General features: G+C 39.7%; 1 protein-coding gene across 1 annotated transcript in view; it reads left to right on the top strand.

The window, feature by feature from the left end:
- The window catches only part of ATP8B4 (ATPase phospholipid transporting 8B4 (putative)), a 142,479-nt gene extending 130,942 nt beyond the window's left edge, over positions 1–11,537 (top strand). The window contains exons 19-22 of the mRNA XM_059057924.2: positions 362–607; positions 6,060–6,198; positions 9,248–9,378; positions 11,028–11,537. Of these exons, the coding sequence (XP_058913907.2) occupies positions 362–607; positions 6,060–6,198; positions 9,248–9,378; positions 11,028–11,309 (798 nt within the window). The 3' untranslated portion in view covers positions 11,310–11,537. The remainder of the gene's footprint in view (positions 1–361; positions 608–6,059; positions 6,199–9,247; positions 9,379–11,027) is intronic.
- The last annotated feature ends 12,392 nt before the right edge of the window (positions 11,538–23,929 follow it).

Genomic DNA, 23,929 nt, shown 5'->3' with positions numbered 1-23,929 from the left:
TTGATTGGGGCCCACTGGCTGCACAGGATGTACTAGAATTCTGGGAGCATGAATGCAGCTGCAGGAGAATACAGGAGAGAAACTTCAATTTGAAGCCAAATATCTGTGTGCAATCAATTTCTGGTTCTGCCATAAGAGCTGTGTGGCCTCTCATGAATCTCTCTTGGACATTCAAGTTCCCTATATAAAATAGGGATCATTTTATTATCCTTTGGGTTACTCTGGGAATGAAAACAAAATAATGAGTAGTGTGTATTAGGGCATGCTTAGATATGCATGTGCTATTTCTGGAGATAGGAAATTCAGGGTATCTCTAAATTCTCCTCAAGCCTCTTCCACTGAAGTAACTCTCTGTTGACAGGATGTTAATGACCAGAATAGCATGGATTGTCCCCAGCTCTACAGACCTGGACAGCTGAATCTACTTTTTAACAAGCATAAATTTTTTATCTGCGTGGCACATGGAATCTACACCTCATTAGCCCTTTTCTTCATCCCGTATGGGGCCTTTTACAATGTGGCTGGAGAAGATGGACAGCACATTGCAGACTATCAGTCTTTTGCAGTGACCATGGCCACGTCTTTGGTCATTGTGGTCAGTGTCCAGGTAACCTACCAGTGAAAATATCTTAACTTGATGTCTTTACACCTTTTAAAATTCTGTTTCATTTGTTGACAGTAATTTTAAAGGAATACTGGGGTTTTCTTTTTAACTACACATTTCAAGATTAAAACAGGAAGCTTTAACATAAATTTCCAGATGTAGGAGATTAGCATTGGATGTCTATAACCTCCATGTTAGTGGAAACCTCACAATGAATCAATCACTTCTTGGGACTGCGCGTTGTATGTAAAGAGAAATGATTATACTACTACTTCCTCCTTGTGCTTTCTTCTTGGAAGAAAATTTTTCCAATGATAACAGAAACTTTCCCATGACTTCTATAAGACTTAGTAACTTCCAGGTTTCAAAGTGAGATATAACGTTTACTTGGCAGTACATTTCTGTGGAATTATCAAGAGGTTCAATGCTATGTATGTGGCACATCCGAATCTCAAATTCATAGAAGTTTTCCTGGTAGGAATGATTTTTTAAAAATTCATTTTATTGTAATATAGTTGATTTACAATGTTGTGTTTCTGGTATAAAGCAAAGTGATTCTGTTATACATAAACATATTCTTTTTTTAATCTTTATTGGAGTATAATTGCTTTACAATGGTGTGCTAGTTTCTGCTTTATAACAAAGTGAATCAGTTATATACATACATATCATATTCTTTTCCATTATGGCTTATCACAGGATATTGAATGTAGTTTCCTGTGCTATATAGTAGGACCTTGTTCTTTATTCATTCTGTGTATAATACAGTAAGTCCTCTACATACAAACGAGTTCTGTTCCGAGAGTGCGTTCGGTTCGTAAGTCCAATTTGTTCCTAAGTCCAACAAAGTTAGCCTAGGTACCCAACTAACACAATCAGCTATATAGTACTGTACTGTATTAGGTTTATAATACTTTTCACACAAATAATACATTAAAAACAAACACAAAAATAAAGAAAACATTTTTAATCTTATAATACAGTACCTTGAAAAGTACAGTAGTACAGCACAACAGCTGGCATACAGGGGCTGGCATCGAGGGAACAGGCGAGAAGAGTTACTGACTGGAGGAGGGAGAGGAGGTGTGAGATGGTAGAGCTGAAGGATCGTCAGCAATAGGGGACGGAGGGCAAGCTGCAACTTCACTCATGCCTGACGTTGATGGCACAGGTTCTGTTTCCTTGCTGGATTCAATTCTATCTACCCTCTTGAAAAAACAGTCCAGTGATGTCTGGGTGGTGGCTCTTTTTTTCTAGTCATAGATGACATGGTAGCACTGGACTGTATTCTGAACGGCTGCTGCAAGCTTCACGTACCATTCTACATTCAGGTCCTGTGCCTCAAAAACTAACAGTGCCACCTCAAATAAAAAACAACCCCTTGCCATTTCCTGCATAGTGAATCTCTTTGGTTCTTCAGTTACTTCTTCTTCCTCTTGTCTCTCTTCATCCTTTCTCTGGGCCTCCAATTCCATCAGGTCTTCATTAGTAAGCTCCTCGTGTTGCACAGCAAGTTCAATGGAGTCGTCCTCTTGCAGATCTAGCTTGAAATAAAGATACTGTACTACTGTACTCTATACAGTACTATACAGTAAAGTACACAAAGGCACAACCACTTGTAGAGGATGCACACACGTGACAATACGCCAGACACATGAACTAACTTACGTGATTGGACATGTGAACGCACGTTTGCATCTTTGAAAGTTCGCAACTTGAAGGTTCGTGTGTAGGGGACTTACTGTAGTTTGCATCTGCTAATCCCAAACTCCTAATCCATTCCTCTCCCAACCCCCCTCCTCCTTGGCAACCACAAGTCTGATCTCTATGTCTGTGAGTCTGTTTTGTAAATAAGTTCATTTGTGTCATATTTTAGATTTGACATATAGTGATAGCATATGGTATTTGTCTTTCTCTTTCTGACTTACTTCACTTAGTATGATCATCTCTAGGTCCATCCATGTTGCTAGAAATGGCATTATTTCATTCTTTTTAATGACTGAGTAGTATTTCACTGTGGGGGTGTACACACACACACACACACACATCTTCTTTATTCATTCATCTGTCCATCTGTCGATGGATACTTGGTGTTGATGGACACTTGCTTCCATGACCTGGCTATTGTAAACAGTGCTGCTATGAACACTGGGGTACATGTATCTTTTCAAATTACAGTTTTGTCCAGATACATGCCCAGGAGTGAGATTGCTGGATTATATGACAACTCTGGTTTTAATTTTTTTGAGGAACCTCCATAATGTTTTCCATAGTGGCTGCACCAATTTACATTCCCATCTGGTAAAAATGATTTTTGATGATCCATTGATCTTCATCAGGCATCTTGAATTTGTTTCTATTTCCTCTTTTATGCAAATGGTGGACAATACCATTAGATATTGAGTTAGAATTTACAAAAGCTTTCCAATCCATTAAAGTCTGTACCTCTGGGTGGATACATTAAGCCATGTGACCTCTGTTTTTTGTCTTTTTGTGTGTGTGGTTTTTTTGGGGGGGTGTTTGTTTTGAAGGGGAAAGTATAAATCAAGGGCTTAATTTTTATAGAGTTTGAATTGCCTGTGGTGAGTCCTTTTTCTATCCTATAAACAATGTCTTTTACAAATCTTAGCCTCTTATATCCAATGAAAGATCTTGTTAAACCCCAGACTTTCTCTTCATAACTCAATAAATATTTAATAGATTGAATGAATCAGATGTAAATATACTGCTTTTAAATGGCATCTCTGCCATGCCTTGGTCCATCTAAGTGAGTATCATTAAGTTCAAACCAAAGCCATCTAACACTTGACATCTTGGAAGTCCAAAATTCAGTCAGACAGGTAGCATCCAAAATCAGAACCAGATTTCTCCACTCAAAGAGGAGTTCTGTTTGTCTGTTTCACAACTAAATAAAGCATATGGGTGCTTTGTGAACTCTCCATGCCTAGTTCCCCTGTGTTCAATTCTGTAGCAGAGGAGGAGATAATGGAGTGACTTGGAAGCCTCTGACACAGCTAAGGCATCCATCATGAAATCATGGCTTCAATCAGACACTGCTGTCCTTAACACACAGAATAAGTTTCAGGAATTTTGTGAATAAGCTCATCTTGAGAGCAGCATTAACATCCTTTCCTCTCTGTCTAAGCTTGAGTAATTTCTGCAGAAGGGGTACATAGATGTTATACTTTTGAGTTCAAATATTTCTTTATCTTTACTAAATGATATATTGGATGGGCATAAGATCCTTAAATCAGAGCATTTTTCTTTTGTAAATGATTTTCCACTATATTCATTTCAGTGTAGCAGTTTGATATTAAGTTGATTCTCTTTCCTTTGTAAGTAATATCTTCTGTGTCTAGAAGCTTATGTTCTTTATCCTTCGACTTCACAAATGTCACCAGAACATAACTTCTTTCATTGATTTTCCTAGAATTTACAGTACCCTCCCAATCTGAAAATCTTTGCTGTTTGTTATCCCAGAGCAGTTTTCTCTGTCATTTCTTTGGTTGCTACTTCTTTCTTTCTTTTCCTCTTTCTACGATGCCATTATTTCTTATATTGGGCCCATGGATCTGACATCTATGGATTTGCCATCCGTGTCTCATATCTTTTTGCACATGGTTCCCATTTCTTCAAGTTTTTGCTCTGTTATGAGATATTGTTTCCATTTGTTTTTCCCAGAATATTAATTCAGTTCTCATCAGTGCCTATTATTGTTTGGTTTCTCTACTGAATTTTTAAATTCAGAAATAATGCTTTTATTTCTTCCAGAATGTTTTTCTATGATCTAATTGCATCTCCTTAAGAGTTCTTATTACTTTTTTTGTTGTTGTTATAGTGCTTGTCTGTCTTTCCCATTAGTTCTGCCTCAACAGGAGCCACCTATTCTTGTTTCTTTTTTCAATTGCATCCTCTTAAATTGGTTGTGATTTTTCTTTGCCTACTCATACCCACACAGGTCAGGCTACTGGTGTCTCTTAATGTCAATGAACTGACAGGTGGTGAAAAGTACAGCTGCATATTTTGGTCTAATGTCTCGACAAATGAACTGGAAAGCCAGCATGTCTTTGCTGAGGCATGGAAAACAGGGCTCTCTGTTCTCAGGCCTCTTGAGGAAAGTAAAGGCTGTCCCTTTAGCACCCCTGCAGTTTCATCAAGGCTGCCAGCATTCTTTTTATTGGGCATCATTTTAAAGGACAGTAAACGTCATGTGGGAAGGGGAAGTATGTCTCCATGTGCAGAGAGGAATCTGTTTACTATGTAGGTAGAGCCCCCTCAGGCAGGCAGTAAATCTGTGGCCTTGCATCAGACTATGCTAGAAATGCAAACATTCACTTGGACCATTTGGTGCCTCTGGTATGCAAATAAGGATGCTAGAACCTACTTTTTTTTTCTCTGAGAACGCAAGTGTTCATATTCACCAGTGGCTGTCTTGGTTTCCCCATAACAGGTTACTCTTTTGCAGCTGCACTGCCATAACAAGTTATTGGAAGGGAGAAGGGCTTGTGAGCATGTTCCCAGATCACCATGAACCCCAGCTTCTGAATTTTATGCGAAAAGTGGATTAAGGATTTTTCTTTGCTATTATTTGAATAACTTAAGAGAAATGATAACCAAAATGAATTAGAATAGTGATGTAAACAGATTATACCTGTGTCAAAGTGGTGATATGAAAATCTATGTATAGATTTTTTTAAGGTGTTTTTTTAAAATTAATTAATTAATTTATTTATTTTGGGGGCTGCATTGGGTCTTTGTTGCTGTGTGTGGGCTTTCTGTTGTTGCGGTGAGTGGGGGCTACTCTTCCTTGCAGTGCGTGGGCTTCTCATTGTGGTGGCTTCTCTTGTTGCGGAGCACGGGCTCTAGGTGCACGGGCTTCAGTAGTTGTGGCTCATGGACTCAGAAGTTATGGCTCACGGGCTCTAGAGCACAGGCTCAGTAGTTGTTGTGCACAGGCTTAGTAGCTCCACAGCATGTGGGATCTTCCCGAACTAGGGCTCGAACCTGTGTCCCCTTCATTGGCAGGTGGATTCTTAACCACTGTGCCACAGGGAAGCCCTACGTACAGATTTTAAAATGTTGCACTTGCTCACTATGAAAAATAGTTTTCCAATAGAAAAACTTTGAGAGCAATTTGGAAAGTAGCTTTGAAATTAGAAACCTTTCTGCTTTCTTATTTCTCACTTAAAAGAAGTTTAACATTTTATTTCCTGATTTTTGATTCAACATTGCTAGATATAATGGCTTGCAGATATAAGTCCTAAAGTCAGTTGTCTACCAGAAATGTCACATTAGTCCCCTGTGTTCTGCAGAAAGTGGTAAGGCCTATGGTTGGCTGGAAACTAGATAGGTGCCACTGTCTTCTCACAGAACAGTTCTGAGGAAACATTACTCAGTAAAATGATGCTCTTTTAATCCTCAATAATCTCCCCTTTGTGTTTGACTTTATTTACAGATAGCCTTGGATACCAGTTACTGGACTATCATTAATCATGTCTTCATCTGGGGCAGCATTGCCACTTATTTCTCCATTTTATTTACCATGTACAGTAATGGCCTCTTTGGCATCTTCCCAAGACAGTTGCCATTTGTTGGTAAGTGAGTCCTACTATTTGCTGGGGCCTAGTGTCAATTTGTCATTTATTTGTCTTTGTAATTTATTTTCTTTTTTTTGGTGGGATTAGGGATGACCAATAATTCTGTCTCTAGGAATTGATTGAGCCAGACATCTGAGGGCTTACAGGCTTGAAGTAAGCTCCAAAAGATTAGGTTTTGCTGTACCTACTAGATGCAGAATCACTGAGATAGCTGCTTACAGGTTCCTAACAGCCCAGATGCAGTAGACTGTCCCTTTCCAAATAAGAGGCATAGCACATATAGGTCAGGGATACCTGAAAACCTGTGAAGTTCATGTATGATAGAGGAAAGAGAAGGAAATGCCAGGCTTTCCCTTTTATGCCACTATCACCAACATTTCTGCCTAAGTTTACCTGTGGAACTTATTTGCATTTAGAAAAGAAATAATGTATAATTTAGAGCTTTTAAAAAATTGCTGGACATAGTCCATGAGTGGCACCAAGAATAGGCCGTGTAGTTAGACAGCCAGTGTTCAAGTGTCATCTCTGCCACTTATAAGCTGTGTGACCTTAGGCAAGTTTCTTTTCCTTTTCATGCCTTAATGTCTTCAGTTCTAAACTTGGGGATGTTAATAGTTCCTACTTTTATAGGAAATTGGTGAGGGTTAAATGACATAATGCATATGAAATGCTTAGTATGTAGCCTGGTACATAATATTTTTTTAGTAAATGTTAGCCACGATGATGATGAAGATGATGATTAAAGCAAATGTGGCTTGATTACTGGTTGGGGACATCGAACAGCAGATGGGTAGCAAAAGACCTCCTAAAATCCCTTAAACCCCTGAGATTCTATGATTCTACAAAGAGTATATATCTGGTCTATCTTTGGAGTATACTATCATTGCATTCCACATTTCAAAATGATTCCCAGCAAAGGCCACTGAGCTTTACACAGTGGGGCTATTAATAGACTTTTAAAGAAGTTTTGAAATCTCTAGTGTGTGTGAAATAAGTTGTGGAAAAGAGAGATACATCGTGACAACCTACTTGAGCTCTATTAGGCAAGACAGATTTGCATCCACTAGTTGGGAAATCCAGTCTAGAAAAATAATTCTTAGAAGACTGATTCATGTAGAAAGCAAAATAAGAGCAATTATAGTGTTATATATTTCCAGAGGCACCTGAAATTGCAATTCCATTTAAATGCATCTATATGCTTAAGAGTACTGTATTCAATTTTTGCCTTCCTCTGTGTGTACATGGAAATCTTTAAATTGTAACTCTCTTACTTAATATGTAATGTTAATCCTTTATTTATCAAAAGATTCCAACCATGTATAAACATGATGGTTGTGAATAAGAATAAACATATTAGGAAAAAGAGAGCCATTTAAACTGCTTTCAAGTTTTTTCTTTTCTTTTTGGTTGCCAAATCTGAAAGTTCAGTGCATTAACCAGAAGACTTCAAGTCCTAAGACAGCATTCGAACATGCATAATGAGACTGGAATGCCTCGACTGGAGAAAGTACTTTGTGTGGGGACCACTCTCTAAGCACATGCCATTCCAGAAATTAATTACTGGGTTCCAATTAGACTTTTCAAAACTTAAATCAACATTGAGGTTTAAGAAAATTTTTTTTTTCCTTAGTAGCCAGCAGCAAGCAGGAGTGTGGTTTTAAAGTGATGCTTGTTTTTCCAGCCATGCCTGGGGGTACTGAGCTTCAGGGAGCTCAAAAAGACATTTAATTTACTGAGTCAAGTTTGTTTCTGCCCAGGCAAATGGAATCAAGTGCTCTCTGGTAGGCAGAGTCTGTCCTCCTAAGACAGAAAATGCAGACATTCCAATAAGGAGCCAAGCATCACACCCAAAGCCCATTAAAATTGTGTTAACTATAGCATTGGGAGGGGAACCTGGATAATTGGAGGTATCATATGCCTAGAAAACCAACAGGAACAACAGTTCATTTTGGTAACATAAGTTGACATCTTGCGTATAGTTTGTCTGCCTGCCTTACTGACCCTTATTGCTTTGTTTAAACAAACATCCCAGTATATGAGGTGTGAGTACAAAATAAGAAAACTGGCTCCAGGCTTGGAAATGAGTTTCACTACTCTGTTGAACTAGAATAGTGAATGGCTGAATCAGTGGTTTCCCAGTGTGGAGAATGCTCTTTTCACAAACCCAGGAGCATCTCTGATCTCCTTGGAACCTTGTGTACTTCATAACCGAGTGAACACTAGAGAGACTGGTAAGTCCCTTTGAGGCAGGTTTTTGGGGGCTGTTGCCTGAATTTAAAAGGTTGACCCTGTAGTATATACAGCTCACCTTTTATAACATAGCCAGTTGAGAAGACCAGTATTTGTGATTGTACCTGCATCCAAAACATACATTGTGTAGTTTTGATATGATAGTTTTGTTTGAATCCATAAGGGTAAACGTGCCTTTAAAAATAATGGCTGCTTTGTAGTTGAGGGATTTTGAGGCTGGATGAGAGAATTCTTTTTTTTTTTTTTTTTTTTTTTTTTTTTTATTCCTGAATGGAGTGAATCCAATGCAGCTTTGATGAACCAGTCAGGTTCCAGAGGAAGTGAGAGACCATCAGTCAAGAATAAATTAATACTTGGTCTTCTGAGAGCATTTCTGTCCATATTGTTTTTTTTTTTTTTTTTAACATCTTTATTGGAGTATAATTGTTTTACAATAGTGTGTTAGTTTTCCCTCTACAACAAACTAAATCAGTTATACATACACACATGCTCCCACTGGATGAGAGAATTCTGCTTCATGAGTGAAGCTGGACTGAGCCTGGATCAGAGAATACTTGGCTCTGGCTGGCAGTCCCCTAGTGATCAGGCCATGAAGCAGTTCCCAAGGGTGATCTTACCATTCTTGCATTCTTATCACCACTGAGCATATGATATACTGGGGCAGATACCCAGTGGTTCTCCTAAGTAGTCCAAAAGTCCCTTTCAAAAAAGACCTTATGGGAATAGACAAAGAACTAATTAATTCAATAATTCAGTTCTATTTATAATCACAATGTTTATTTTTCTTTAATAATAGGAAATGCACGACATTCCTTGACCCAGAAGTGCATCTGGCTTGTTATTCTCTTAACGACAGTGGCTTCAGCTATGCCTGTGGTGGCATTCAGATTTTTGAAGGTGGATTTATTCCCAACCCTGAGTGATCAGGTATGTTGTAGTGCTGCTGGGTACTTGAGGGGTTGGTTCTTTGCTCTTGGAATCATGTCCTCTGCCTGATTAGAAGTCCAGAGAAGAGCTAATGAACTTCCCATCAGCAAACACCTACAGGTGCATGACATCACATCACAGTAGCTGGAACTGCCCACAACTGAACATACTAGCCCTGGGAGTGCCAATGAAGATAACTGTCTACACTAAATGTGGGTGGGGAGTCATAAATTACAAGTTAAATTGGATATTTTTTAAAGTTGACTTTTAAAAAACAATCTTGCTGGCAGCATTTTGGACATTTGCTCCAAGGCAAAGGCAAGCTAGAGGGGAAGTTACTGACTTGGGGAAAGTAAAGGGTACAGTAAAAGAGAGACAAGCAAAGTATGAGGTGAAGGGGCTCTAAATTTCTGTAGAAATATAGTAGCAGATTGTTAAACATGGGAGAGAGGTTACTTTCTGAACAGATTACGAAAGGGAACAGCAACATGATAGCTGGATTGGAAAATATAAAGTTAGAAGAAAAACAGAAAGAATAGATTCTAGAAATACCTAAGTCAAGGGATTAACAGAACATATTTCAGTATTTGATGGAAAGAGGAGTATAGCAACACAATGTCAAATTAGGTCAGGACCCAGATAGATGAGAAGAGGAGAAAGAGGAGATACATTTGTAGCTATGTCTTGAGAAGGGGGAAATATTGAGGGGGTGAGTGACCAGGCTGATGATGCTGAGAAGAACTGAGGTAGAAATTCCCTTATGATGAAATCCTTCATGTTCTGGGGCCAAAAGTACCAAGAGATTCCCTCTGAAATGATTCGTGGATTCCACTGTTATGTTTGTCCTTTCCCTTTGGCTCTGTGAGCTCATTCTGATGTAAACTCAGAAAATGATGGATGAGCTGAAGGAAGATGATGCTCATTTCTTCCTATGTTTACACACATCATGATTTTCTGCTTAATGGCTTTCTCCTGACATGAAAGTCAGAAGCCAAGCAATCGAGCAGCTGACCTAAAGAACAAGGTGCGGAGCACCAAACCTTGGCTCTCTTCCTCCTCAACGTTGTAGGGAAATGAAAGAAATGCTAGAAACCCACCCAATGTTGAGCTCTTCAGAAGACCACAGAAAACCCCCAAAGAAATCAAAACACTGAAAATCCTGTGGTACTTTGACCTACCACAAGAGTTTGAAATTTTGTGACTCTCATTTTCTGAATTTTCTCTTAGTCCAGTTACTAATGACTACTGGATCCTGAGAACCTGTAAAAGAGAGAAGAAAGACTTATTTGGGGCAAATGGGTCTGTAAATTTTTATACTGACTGTATTTGGCTGGTGCACGTTAGAAAATCTTTCTGTACAAAAGTATGTTCCTGTTCACTTAAGGTGAATGTATGAGATGGGGACAATAATGAAATTTGTCTTAACACTTCCTGTTTGCTTAATAGTCTCTCAGTAGAGATAAAAACTAACCAGTATCCAGTGTAACCTTTTGGGTAGAAAATTGCTTGGCTTTTAGGTGAAAAACTTGATTTTGCAGTGAAGTTGAGTACTTGGTTTACAGAAAAGGCTTTCACTTCACAAAGTGGCCCACTGCGTGGAGTCTATCATCTGGATGCTTCATCTCACTCTGCGTCTCCTTTGTCTCCAGATCCGCCAGTGGCAGAAGGCACAAAAGAAGGCAAGACCCCTGCGTAGCCGAAAGCCTCAGACTAGGAGATCAAGCTCGAGAAGATCTGGATATGCTTTTGCTCACCAAGAGGGCTACGGAGAGCTTATCACATCTGGAAAAAATATGCGAGCTAAAAATCCACCCCCAACATCAGGGTTGGAAAAGACACTGTATAATAGCACTAGCTGGATTGAAAATTTATGTAAGAAAACCACAGACACAGTGAGCAGCCTTAGCCTGGATAAAACAGTGAAACTGTGAGTCAAGATGAATTTGAACCACACAGTTATCTTTTTACTTAGGCTGGAGCTGAAATTAGCTGGCTCCAGAGTTTAAGATCAGGGGCTACGGGTGGGGCAGATGGCCTCGCTTAACCTAAATCTGTGTCAGACAGTGGCCAGTGCCATCCAATAGAGATGTGCTCTACTGAAAACCAGGTCAGAGGTCACTGTCCAATTCATGAGTTGGTGGACAAAACCCTCACAATACCAGCACAGGTTTTTTGTTTGTTTGTTTGTTTTTTTATCAACCTAGATACCAATCGGTCTGTACTTTAGAATCTTATTTATGGAGAAACGCTTGTAAATCTGCATATACAGAGGATGGGTCTTCAGGTGAATAAAAGGGTGCATTCGCAAGGTATATATCCCAGCTGAAAAGCATCCTTGTGACAGATTAACGCTTATATGTAAGATCAGCTGTTCCCAAGATACACTTTTAAGATTTAAAAGGTACACATTGTACACTAAGGTGCTTCCAGACTTACTTACAGAAGCTTGTCACTGTCCAGTCTTGATCCCTACCTGTGTGTTCAGCCAGGACAACAAATCACCTTCATGCCTGAAGGGTAGAAAAACATGTTGGTATTCCACATTTTTCTACTAGTCTGGAGACAAAGTAGACTGAACATCTTTACAGTGGAATAGGCTGACAATTTGGTCAAATTTATTCAAAAAATTCTCAGGGACATGTTCATGAAATGTCAAAGAGGGACTCTGGAAAGTATTCTAAATACTTTTCAATGACTTTTATAACAACTTCAGTAGTTATTTTCTCTGCCTCATCTAGAGCTATTAATGGACTCAGCAAAGCACTGGAATTTCACACTTTGATGATACTATTCCGTGTAATGTATGTGCAAGTACTTTCAACATTTCCAGTTTTAAAAAGTTCAGATTTGAAACCGAACAAATTAATAAAGTCTTTTAAATTACTTATTTAAATATGCAGGCTTAGGTCACTCAGAGTTAGCTGGTTTTGATATTCAGCTGTCATATTTATAATTCAAACACATGAGGTTGAGTTTTTGGAGATGTTCCAGTCCAAATTTGAGTCCATATGTGAGTCATCAGTGTAGTATCTGAAAAAGAATTCAAGCATATTTGTGTTCAAACTCCAATTCTGTCACTTCTTACCTCTGTAAGCTTGGGCAGGTAATGTGCTTCCTCTGAGACTCAGTTTCTTCCTCTGTAAAATGAGGATATACGACCTACCTCATGTGGTTGTTCGAGGATTGTCAAAGCACAAATTCTTAAATCATTGAAAACATAATTCTCATGTGAATAGATGATGAGTTAAGTGCCATTTAACTCAATCAGAATACAAGAGCAAATGTGAAGAACTGGAACTTAATCAGTGGAAAAGGCATTGATGAAATGAGATTGCAAAGTAAGATCTAAAACTGGTTAGTATTCTAAAGGGAAATAACCTTGGAGGTATTTTTATATAGTAACTATAACCTTGGAGGTAAATTTCTCTATCAGAAAACAAAAGTTAAATGATCATCATGCCTTATCAATTTTCTATAAATCATCCTCTACTTTACAGAATCCTTAATCTGGTCCTTATGGCATTATTAGTCAAAGTTATATTTCCCAAGAGTCAGATGGCCCTTGGGTGGGCTTGATGGATAATGGGCTAGCATGAGACTAATGGATCACACAATCATTTTTTTTTTCCTTTGGCCTTAATTTCCAACTCTGGGATAACTTTTCCTGAACGGGATCAAATGAGATATATATAAAAGAGCCTAATACAGTGGTTTAATCATAGTTAATGCTTTTAGATATTCCCTGTTCTCCTACATGCCTGCATAGACTTAACTAGATGTTAGTTTTCAGTGTCTAATTTGTCATTAGTTTCACTGTGTTGTAACATTTTTGAAAGATTTGCAAACTTTTACTAAATATTTTGGCACTTGTGGTGTTTGATGTTTAGTCTCTTTATTGGAAACTCATTGGGGAGAGTTTTTGTTCCATTGATCAACTGATTTTTTTTTTCTCTCTCCTTTACATGCCTAGGGAAAATGTACATCATTCTTAGGATCAGAGTCAAGAATAAAATGAACCAATTTGACCTATGTTTAAGGGATGGGAAAGATTAGGAATGGTCCACGTTTGCAAATTCAGTTCAAATTAAAAAAGGCTGTTTATAAACAGATAATGTGGATAGCTGTGATAGAAACACATTTATCAGTTTACTTTGGCCCCATGAGATCCAAATGAACTCAACATACCCATTGCGAGGTCATTCAAGTGCCAGGTATTATTTTGAGCCTGACGATAAAAAAGCCTGAGGGGTGATGGTGATGCACTGGGGAATAGTAAAATTTTGGATTTACATAAACATTATCAGATTATTTGGAAAGAAAAAAATTCTATATTCAGGACTAAGGTTGATAACTATGTGTTTTTAAAGTCTCTGTCCAAGTTTTGAGCTCTTACAGGCAATTACAAATTGTGTTTCCCAGAGGAGGGATCAAGGTGGTGGAGTAGGAGGATGTGGAGCTCACCTCCCCATACAAACACATCAAAAAAATCTACATATGGGACAGTTCTTAAGGAAAACTAATTGGAAACTGGCAGAAGAACTCCTATACCAAAGCTGCAGGAAAGATCTCCATGTAACAAGGTAGGACAGAAAAAATGCATAAGGTAGGGACCCCCACCCCTGAGAGGAATCTGAAAGGAAAAGAAGTTCTGCATTGGTGGACCCTCACCTGGGGGAGCGAGCAGGTTGAGCCACAGTCTGGGTGTCTCAGTCCTCGGGAATAGCACAGAGGAGACAAGCCCTGTTGGCTACTGGGAGAACTGCTAGGACAGATAGAAGGGCTGGAGAAGCTCAGGCTCTACTCCAAGGAGTGTGCGTGTGCTGTCTCACCAACAATCATGACAGAGACTTGCACTGGCAGCTGTCACCTCACTGCACTACCCAATCTGAATGGGGCAAACACCCAGTCCTGCTCACTCCATACCATAGATTGGCATGAGATCTGGGCCAACCAGCCCTGGGAAAATAGTTGGGATAACTACACAGAAACAGACTGGGATCTGGGGTGTGACCCAGTTAGGGTGGTGGTGGTCATTGTCAGTGTGTGCTTGGGCGGAGCTGTAGGAACATGCCACAGTTAGTCTCCCAGCCCAGTGAGTGCTCCAGCTCCACCCACTCTACACTGAAGCTTAGCACTGGATCTGGCGTAGACAGGTCCTGGTAGATGTCTGCCCCACAGGCAGCCCAGAACTCTGGCAGCAGCTCAGCCACCTCAATTCCTGCAGTCACAAAGCCCCAACCCCAGTCCTAGACTAGTGAATGCTCTGGTGCAGCCACTCCACACCACAGCCTTGCACTAGATCTAGGACCAACACAACAGGGGAAGGGATATGACCTTAGGCTGCATCCAGGTGGAGCTGCAGAGGCCTACATAGGCAGCACATTGATCCTCTGTGAATGCATGGGCTTCACTTGTTTTAGCAATCACCTCCTTTGGGTCAGGGCATGCACTCGGGGAACGGAGCCTGATTGAACCTGAATATCAGAGTTTCTACTCTAACTACTGGGGACCAGACCTCACCCCTGACAAGATGGCAACAGCCATGGACAGAGAGGAAGTCCCACCTTACACCCTGCACAGACTTTAGACCCAACACGAACCACACACCCTATCAAGGGGAAAACAGCCAGCACCCTAAGGAAAGATGTGGCTGGTGTCCATATCAAAACAAACCCTCTCACAAAAGATATTACACACACAGAGTCTACACAGGGATGCTCCCACATAAAAACACCCTTCAAGCCCACAAAAGATAACAGTTCCTCCTAAATTCATAGAGACACAGAAAGTTAGATAAAATGAAAATGCAGAAACTACTCCCAATAAAAAAGCATGAGAAATCCCCTAAAAGAAAAAATAATGAAACAGAGCTCACCAGTCTACCAGATCCTCAGTTCAAAAGGTAGTAATAAAAATGCTAACTGAATTAAGAAAAATTATTGATAGAAATGCAGATCATTGCAACAAGGAACTAGAAACTATATAGATGAACCATCAGAAAGGGATAATTCAATTTCTGAGATAAAAAGCAATCTAGAAGCAATGGATAGCTGACTAAATGACACAGAAGAACAAATAAGTGATCTGGAAGATAGAATAATGGGAATCACCCAGTCAGAACAGCAGACAGAAACACAAATAAAAAAATGAAAGAAACATATGCTATCTATGGGATAATGTAAAATGTGCCAACCTACGCATAACAGGTGTTCCAGAAAGAGAATAGAGAGATGGGTATCGAAAATATATCTGAAGAAATTATGGCTGAAACTTCCCAAATCTAAAGAAGTGAACAGATATCCTGGTACAGGAAGCACAGGGGGTCCCAAACAAGATGAATCCAAACAGACCCATGCCAAGACATATCATAATTAATATGGCAAAAGTTAGAGATAAAGAGAAGATTCTAAAGGCAGCATGTGACAGTCATTTACAAGGGGACCACCCACCACCACTGCCATAAGGCTATTAGTTGATTTCTCTGCAGAAACTTTGCAGGCTAGCAGGGAGTAGCACAATGTTGCCAAAGTCCTGAAAGGGAAAAACTTGTAACCTACGATATTCTATCCAGCAACATTATTATTTAGAATAGAAAGAGAGATAAAGGATATATCAAACAAGCAAAAACTAAAAGAATTCAGCACACTAAACCTACCCTAAAAGAAATATTGAAGGGTCTTCTCTAAATAGAAAAGAATCAAGAATTTATAGGAAAGGGAAAATCCCAGTCTGAAAGTCAAATATATAATAAGGACTGAAGATCACTTAAATAAGCCAGTACATAGATTAAAAGACAAACAAAAGAAATTGTAAAAGCGATTTTAACTAAAATAAACAGTAAAAGTAAAAGCATGAAGATGTAAACTAGGACATCAAAAACACAAAATATGAAGGAGAGGAGTTAAAAAATAGATCTTTTAGAATGTATTTGAATTTAAATAATTACCAGTTTAAAGCAACTAAATATAGTTATGGGTCAATATAATGAGCCTCATGGTAACCACAAATCAAAAAACTATAGTAGATTCACAAAAGCCAGAAAGAAAGGAACTCAAGTATACCATAAAGAAAATCATCTAACCCAAACAGGAAAATCAAAAAGAAGAAGAACCAAAAACCAGAAAAAAAAAAGACTGGAAAAACAAGGAATAAAATGGCAATAAGTACATATCTATCAACAATTACTTTAGAGCGAGAAGATGGTGGAAGTGTAAGATGCGGGGATCACCTTCCTCCTCACAGATACATCAGAAATACATCTACACGTGGAACTTCTATAGAACACCCACCGAACACTGGCAGAAGACCTCAGACCTCCCCAAAGGCAAGAAACTCCCCACGTACCTGGGCAGGGCAAAAGAAAAAAGAATAGACAGAGACAAAAGAATAGGGACGGGACCTGCACCAGTGGGAGGGAGCCGTGAAGGAGGAAAGGTTCCCACACACTAGGAGCCCCTTCGCGGGCGGAGACTGCGGGTGGCGGAGGGGGAAGCTTCAGAGCCGCGGAGGAGAGCACAGCAACAGGTTGCGGAGGGCAAAACGGAGAGATTCCCGCAGAGGATCGGTGCCGACCAGCACTCACCAGCCCGGGAGGCTTATCTGCTCACCCGCCGGGGTGGGTGGGACTGGGAACTGAGCCTCGGGCGGATCCCAGGGAAAGGTCTGGAGTTGGCAGAGTGAAAACAGCCTGAAGGGGTTAGTGCACCACAGCTAGCCGGGAGGGAGTCCAGTTGAAGTCTGGAGCTACCGAAGAGACAAGAGACTTTTTCTTGCCTCTTCGCTTCCTGGGGCGCGAGCAGAGGGGATTAAGGGCACTGCGTAAAGGAGCTCCAGAAATGGGCGTGAGCCGCGGCTGTCGGCACGGACAGTAGAGACTGGTGTGGGATGCTAAGGTTGCTGCTGCCGCCACCAAGAGGCCTGTGTGTGAGCACAGGTCACTCTCCACACCGCCCCGCCTGGGAGCCCGTGCAGCCTGCCACTGCCGGGGTCCTGGGATCCAGGGAGAGCTTCCCTGGGAGAACACGCGGGCGCGCCTCGGGCCAGTGCAGCGTCACGCCGGCCTCTGACGTCGCGGATTTGCCCCGCCTCCGTGCCCCTCCCTCCCCCTGGTCTGAGTGAGCCAGAGACCACGAATCAGCTGCTCCTTTAACCCCGTCCTGTCTGAGTGAAGGGCAGACGCCCTCGGACGACCTACGCGCACAGCCGGGGCCAAGTCCAAAGCTGAACCCCAGGAGCTGTGCGAACAAAGAGAGGGGGAGGTCTCTCCCAGCAGCCTCAGAAGCAGTGGATTAAAGCTCCACAATCAACTTGAAGTGCCCTGCATCAGTGGAAAACCTGAATAGATAGCGAAATATCCCAAGTTGAGGAGGTGGACTTTGGGAGCAAGATATACTATTATTTTCTCCTTTTTTCTTTTTGTGAGTGTGTATGTGTGTGCTGCTGTGTGAGATTTTGTCTGTATAGCTTTGTCTTCACCATTTGTCCTAGGGTTAGACCGACCCAGGTTTTTTGGGTTTTTTTTTTTTTCTTTAATAGAAATTTTTCTTCTTAATAATTATTTTTTATTTTAATAACTGTATTTTACCCTACTTTATTTTGTCTTCTCCCTTTCTTTCTTCCTTTCTTCCCTCCTTTCTTTCCTACTTCCCTCCTTCCTTCCTTCCTCCCTTCCTTCCCTTATTCCCTCCTTCCTTCCTCCCTCCCTTCCTTTCTTCCTTCCTTCCCTCCCTTCCTCCTTCCTTCCTTTCTTTACTTTCTATTTTTTCTCCCTTTTATTTTGAGCCGTGTGGATTAAAGTCTCTTGGCACTCCGGCCAGGTGTCAAGGCTGTGTCTCTGAGGTGGGAGAACCAACCTCAGGACACTGGTCCACAAGAGACCTCTCAACTCCATGTAATATCAAACGGCGAAAATCTCCCAGAGATCTCCATCTCAAAACCAAGACCCAGCTTCACTCAAGGACCAGCAATGAACAGTGCTGGACACCCTATGCCCAACAAAGAGCAAGACAGGTCTACAGCCCCATCCATTAGCAGAGAGGCTGCCTAAAATCATAATAAGGCTACCAACATCCCCTAAAACACCACCAGACATGGACTGGCACACCAGAAAGACAAGATAAAGCCTCATCCACCAGAACAGAGGCACTAGTCCCCCCAACCAGGAAACCTACTCAACCCACTGAACCAACCTCAGCCACTGGGGACAGCCACCAAAAACAGAGAGAACTACGAACCTGCAGCCTGCAAAAAGGAGACCTCAAACACAGTAAGATAAGCAAAATGAGAAGACAGAAAAACACACAGCAGATAAAGGAGCAAGATAAAAACACACCAGACCTAACAAATGAAGAGGTAATAGCCAGTCTACCTGAAAAGGAATTCAGAATAATGATAGTAAAGATGATTCAAAATCTTGGAAACAGAATAAACAAATTGCAAGAAACAGTTAACAAGGACCTAGAAGAAATAAAGAGGAAGCAAGTAACGATGAGCAACACAATAAATGAAATGAAAAATACTCTAGATGGGATCAATAGCAGAATAACTGAGGCAGAAGGACGGATAAGTGATCTGGAAGATAAAATAGTGGAAATAACTACTGCAGAGAAGAAGAGAAAAGAATGAAAAGAACTGAGGACGGTCTCAGAGACCTCTGGGACAACATTAAACGCACCAACATTCGAATTATAGGGGTCCCAGAAGAAGAAGAGAAAACGAAAGGGACTGAGAAAATATTTGAAGAGATTATAGTTGAAAACTTCCCTAATATAGGAAAGGAAAGAGTCAATCAAGTCCAGGAAGCACAGAGAGTCCCATACAGGATAAACCCAAGGATAAACACGCCAAGACACATAATAATCAAACTGTCAAAAATTAAATACAAAGAAAACATATTAAAAGCAGCAAGGGAAAAATAACACACAAGGGAATCCCCATAAGGTTAACATCTGATCTTTCAGCAGAAACTCTACAAGCCAGAAGGGAGTAGCAAGACATATTTAAAGTGATGAAGGAAAAAAACCTACAACCAAGATTACTCTATCGAGCAAGGATCTCATTCAGATTTGATGGAGAAATTAAAACCTTTACAGACAAGCAAAAGCTGAGAGAGTTCTGCACCACCAAACCAGCTTTACAACAAATGCTAAAGGAACTTCTCTAATCAAGAAACACAAGAGAAGGAAAAGACCTACAAGAACAACCTGCAACAATTAAGTAAATGGTAATAGGAACACACATATCAATAATTACCTTAAATGTAAATGGATTAAATGCTCCCACCAAAAGACACAGACTGGCTGAACGGATACAAAAACAGGACCCATATTTATGCTGTCTATAAGAGACACACTTCAGACCTAGGGACACTTACAGCCTGAAAGTGAGGTGATGGAAAAAAATATTCAATTCCATGCAAATGGAAATCAGAAGAAAGCTGGAGTAGCAATTCTCATATCAGACAAAATAGACTTTAAAATAAAACCTATTACAAGAGACAAAGAAGGACACTACATAATGATCAACGGATCGATCCATGAAGAAGATATAACAATTGTAAATATTTATGCACCCAACGTAGGAGCACCTCAATACATAAGGCAAATACTAACAGCCATAAAAGGGGAAATCGACAGTAACACAATCATAGTAGGGGACTTTAACACCCCACTGTCACCAATGGACAGATCATCCAAAATGAAAATAAATAAGGAAACACAAGCTTTAAATGATACATTATACAAGATGGATTTACTTGATATTTATAGGACATGCCATCCAAAAACAACAGAATACACATTTTTCTCATGTGCTCATGGAACATTCTCCAGGATATATCATATCTTGGGTCACAAATCTAGCCTTGGGAAATTAAAGAAAATTGAAATTGTATCAAGTATCTTTTCTGACCATGATGCTATGAGACTAGATATCAATTACAGGAAGAGATCTGTAAAAAATACAAACACATGGAGGCTAAACAATACACTACTTAATAACGAAGTGATCACTGAAGAAATCAAAGAGGAAATCAAAAAGTACTTAGAAACAAATGACAATGGAGACACGACGACCCAAAACATATGGGATACAGCAAAAGCAGTTATAAGAGGGAAGTTTATAGCAATACAATCATACCTTAAGAAACAGGAAACATCTCGAATAAACAATCTAACTTTGCACCTAAAGCAATTAGAGAAGGAAGAACCAAAAAACCCCAAATTTAGCAGAAGGAAAGAAATCATAAAGATCAGATCAGAAATAAATGAAAAAGAAATGAAGGAAACAAGAGCAAACATCAATAAAAGTAAAAGCTGGTTCTTTGAGAAGATAAATAAAATTGATAAACCACTAGCCAGACTCACCAAGAAAAAAAGGGAGAAAACTCAAATCAGTAGAATTAGAAATGAAAAAGGAGATGTAACAACTGACACTGCAGAAATACAAAAGATTATTAGAGATTACTACAAGCAACTCTATGCCAATAAAATGGACAACCTGGAAGAAATGGACAAATTCTTAGAAATGCACAACCTGCCAAGACTGAACCAGGAAGAAATAGAAAATATGAACAGACCAATCACAAGCACTGAAATTGAAACTGTGATTAAAAATCTTCCAACAAACAAAAGCCCAGGACCAGATGGCTTCACAGGCGAATTCTATGAAACATTTAGAGAAGAGCTAACACCTATCCTTCTCAAACTCTTCCAAAAGATAGCAGAGGGAGGAACACTCCTAAACTCATTCTATGAGGCCACCATCACCCTGATACCAAAACCAGACAAAGAAGTCACAAAGAAAGAAAACTACAGGCCAATATCACTGATGAACATAGATGCAAAAATCCTCAACAAAATACTAGCAAACAGAATCCAACAGCACATTAAAAGGATCATACACCATGATTAAGTGGGGTTTATTCCAGGAATGCAAGAATTCTTCAATATGTGCAAATCAATCAACGTGATACACCATATCAACAAACTGAAGGAGAAAAACCATGATCATCTCAATAGATGCAGAGAAAGCTTTTGACAAAATTCAACACCCATTTATAATAAAAACCCTGCAGAAAGTAGGCATAGAGGGAAGTTTCCTCAACATAATTAAGGCCATATATGACAAACCCACAGCCAGCATCGTTCTCAATGGTGAAAAACTGAAACCATTTCCACTAAGATCAGGAAGAAGACAAGGTTGCCCACTCTCACCACTCTTATTCAACCTAGTTTGGGAAGTTCTAGCCACAGCAGTCAGAGAAAAAAAAGAAATAAAAGGAATCCAAATAGGCAAAGAAGAAGTAAAGCTGTCACTGTTTGCAGATGACATGATACTATATATAGAGAATCCTAAAGATGCTACCAGAAAACAACTAGAGCTAATCAATGATTTTGGTAAAGTAGCAGGATACAAAATTAATGCACAGAAATCTCTGGCATTCTTATACACTAATGATGAAAAATATGAGAGTGAAATTAAGAAAACACTCCCATTTACCACTGCAAGAAAAAGAATAAAATATCTAGGAATAAACCTACCTAAGGAGACAAAAGACTTGTATGCAGAAAACTATAAGGCACTGATGAAAGAAATTAAGGATGATACAAATAGGTGGAGAAATATACCATGTTCTTGGCTTGGAAGAATCAACATTGTGAAAATGACTCTATTACCCAAAGCAATCCACAGATTCAATGCAATCCCTATCAAATTACCACTGGCATTTTTTACAGAACTAGAACAAAAAATTTCACAAGTTGTATGGAAACACAAAAGACCCCAAGGAGCCAAAGCAATCTTGAGGATGAAAAATGGAGCTGGAGGAATCAGGCTCCCTGACTTCAGACTATACTACAAGTCTACAGTAATCAAGACAGTATGGTACTGGCACAAAAACAGAAATATAGATCAATGGAACAGGATAGAAAGCCCAGAGATAAACCCACACACATATGGTCACCTTATCTTTAATAAAGGAGGGAAGGATATACAGTGGAGAAAAGACAGCCTCTTCAATAAGTGGTTCTGGGCAAACAGGACAGCTACCTGTAAAAGTATGAAATTAGAACACTCCCTAACACCACACACAAAAATAAACTCAAAATGGGTTAAAGACCTAAATGTAAGGCCAGACACTATCAAACTCTTAGAGGAAAACATAGGCAGAACACTCTATGACATAAATCACAGCAAGATCCTTTTTGACCCATCTCCTAGAGAAATGGAAATAAAAACAAAAATAAACAAATGGGACCTAATGAAACTTAAAAGCTTTTGCGCAGCAAAGGATACCATAAACAAGACAAAAAGACAACTCTCAGAATGGGAGAAAATAGTTGCAAATGAAGCAACTGACAAAGGATTAATCTCCAAAATTTATAAGCAACTCATGCAGCTCAATAACAAAAAAACAAACAACCCAATCCAAAAATGGGCAGAAGAACTAAATAGACATTTCTCCAAAGAAGATATACAGATTGCCAACAAACACATGCAAGAATGCTCAACATCATTAATCATTAGAGAAATGCAAATCAAAACTACAATGAGATATCATCTCACACTGGTCAGATTGGCCATCATCAAAAATTCTAGAAACAATAAATGCTGGAGAGGGTGTGGAGAAAAGGAACACTCTTGCACTGCTGGTGGGAATGTAAATTGATACAGCCACTATGGAGAACAGTTTGGAGGTTCCTTAAAAAACTAAAAATAGAACTACCATATGAACCCACAATCCCACTACTAGCCATATACCCTGAGAAAACCATAATTCAAAAAGAGTCATGTACCAAAATGTTTATTGCAGCTCTATTTACGATAACCAGGACATGGAAGCAACCTAAATGTCCATCAACAGATGAATGGATAAAGAAGATGTGGTACATATATACAATGGAATATTACTCAGCCATAAAAAGAAATGAAACTGAGTTATTTGTAATGACGTGGATAGACCTGGAGTCTGTCATACAGAGTGAAGTAAGTCAGAAGGAGAAAAAAAAATACCGTATGCTAACACATATATATGGAATCTAAGAAAAAAAAATGTCATCAAGAGATTAGTGGTAGGACGGGAATAAAACACAGACCTACTAGAGCATGGACTTGAGGATATGGGGAGGGGGAAGGGTAAGCTGTGACGAAGTGAGAGAGTGGCACAGACATATATACACTACCAAATGTAAATTAGGTAGCTAGTGGGAAGCTGCCGCGTAGCACAGGGAGTTCACCTCTGTGCTTTGTGACCACCTAGAGGGGTGGGATAGGGAGGGTGGGCAGAAGGGAGATGCAAGAGGGAAGAGATATGGGAACATATGTATATGTATAACTGATTCACTTTGTTGTAAAGGAGAAACTAACACACTATTGTAAAACAGTTATACTCAAATAAAGATGTTTAAAAAAAATCAGCAAACAATAAATGCTGGAGAGGGTGTGACGAAAAGGGAACCCTCTTGCACTGTTGGTGGGAATGTAAATTGATACAGCCACTATGGAGAACAGTATGGAGGTTCCTTACAAAACTGAAAATAGAACTACCATACGA

This window comes from Kogia breviceps, chromosome 3 (genome assembly GCF_026419965.1).
Source record: "Kogia breviceps isolate mKogBre1 chromosome 3, mKogBre1 haplotype 1, whole genome shotgun sequence".
NCBI lineage: Eukaryota > Metazoa > Chordata > Mammalia > Artiodactyla > Physeteridae > Kogia > Kogia breviceps.
Note: the sequence above shows the minus strand (reverse complement) of the source record. Positions and strands in the feature narration are given on the sequence as shown.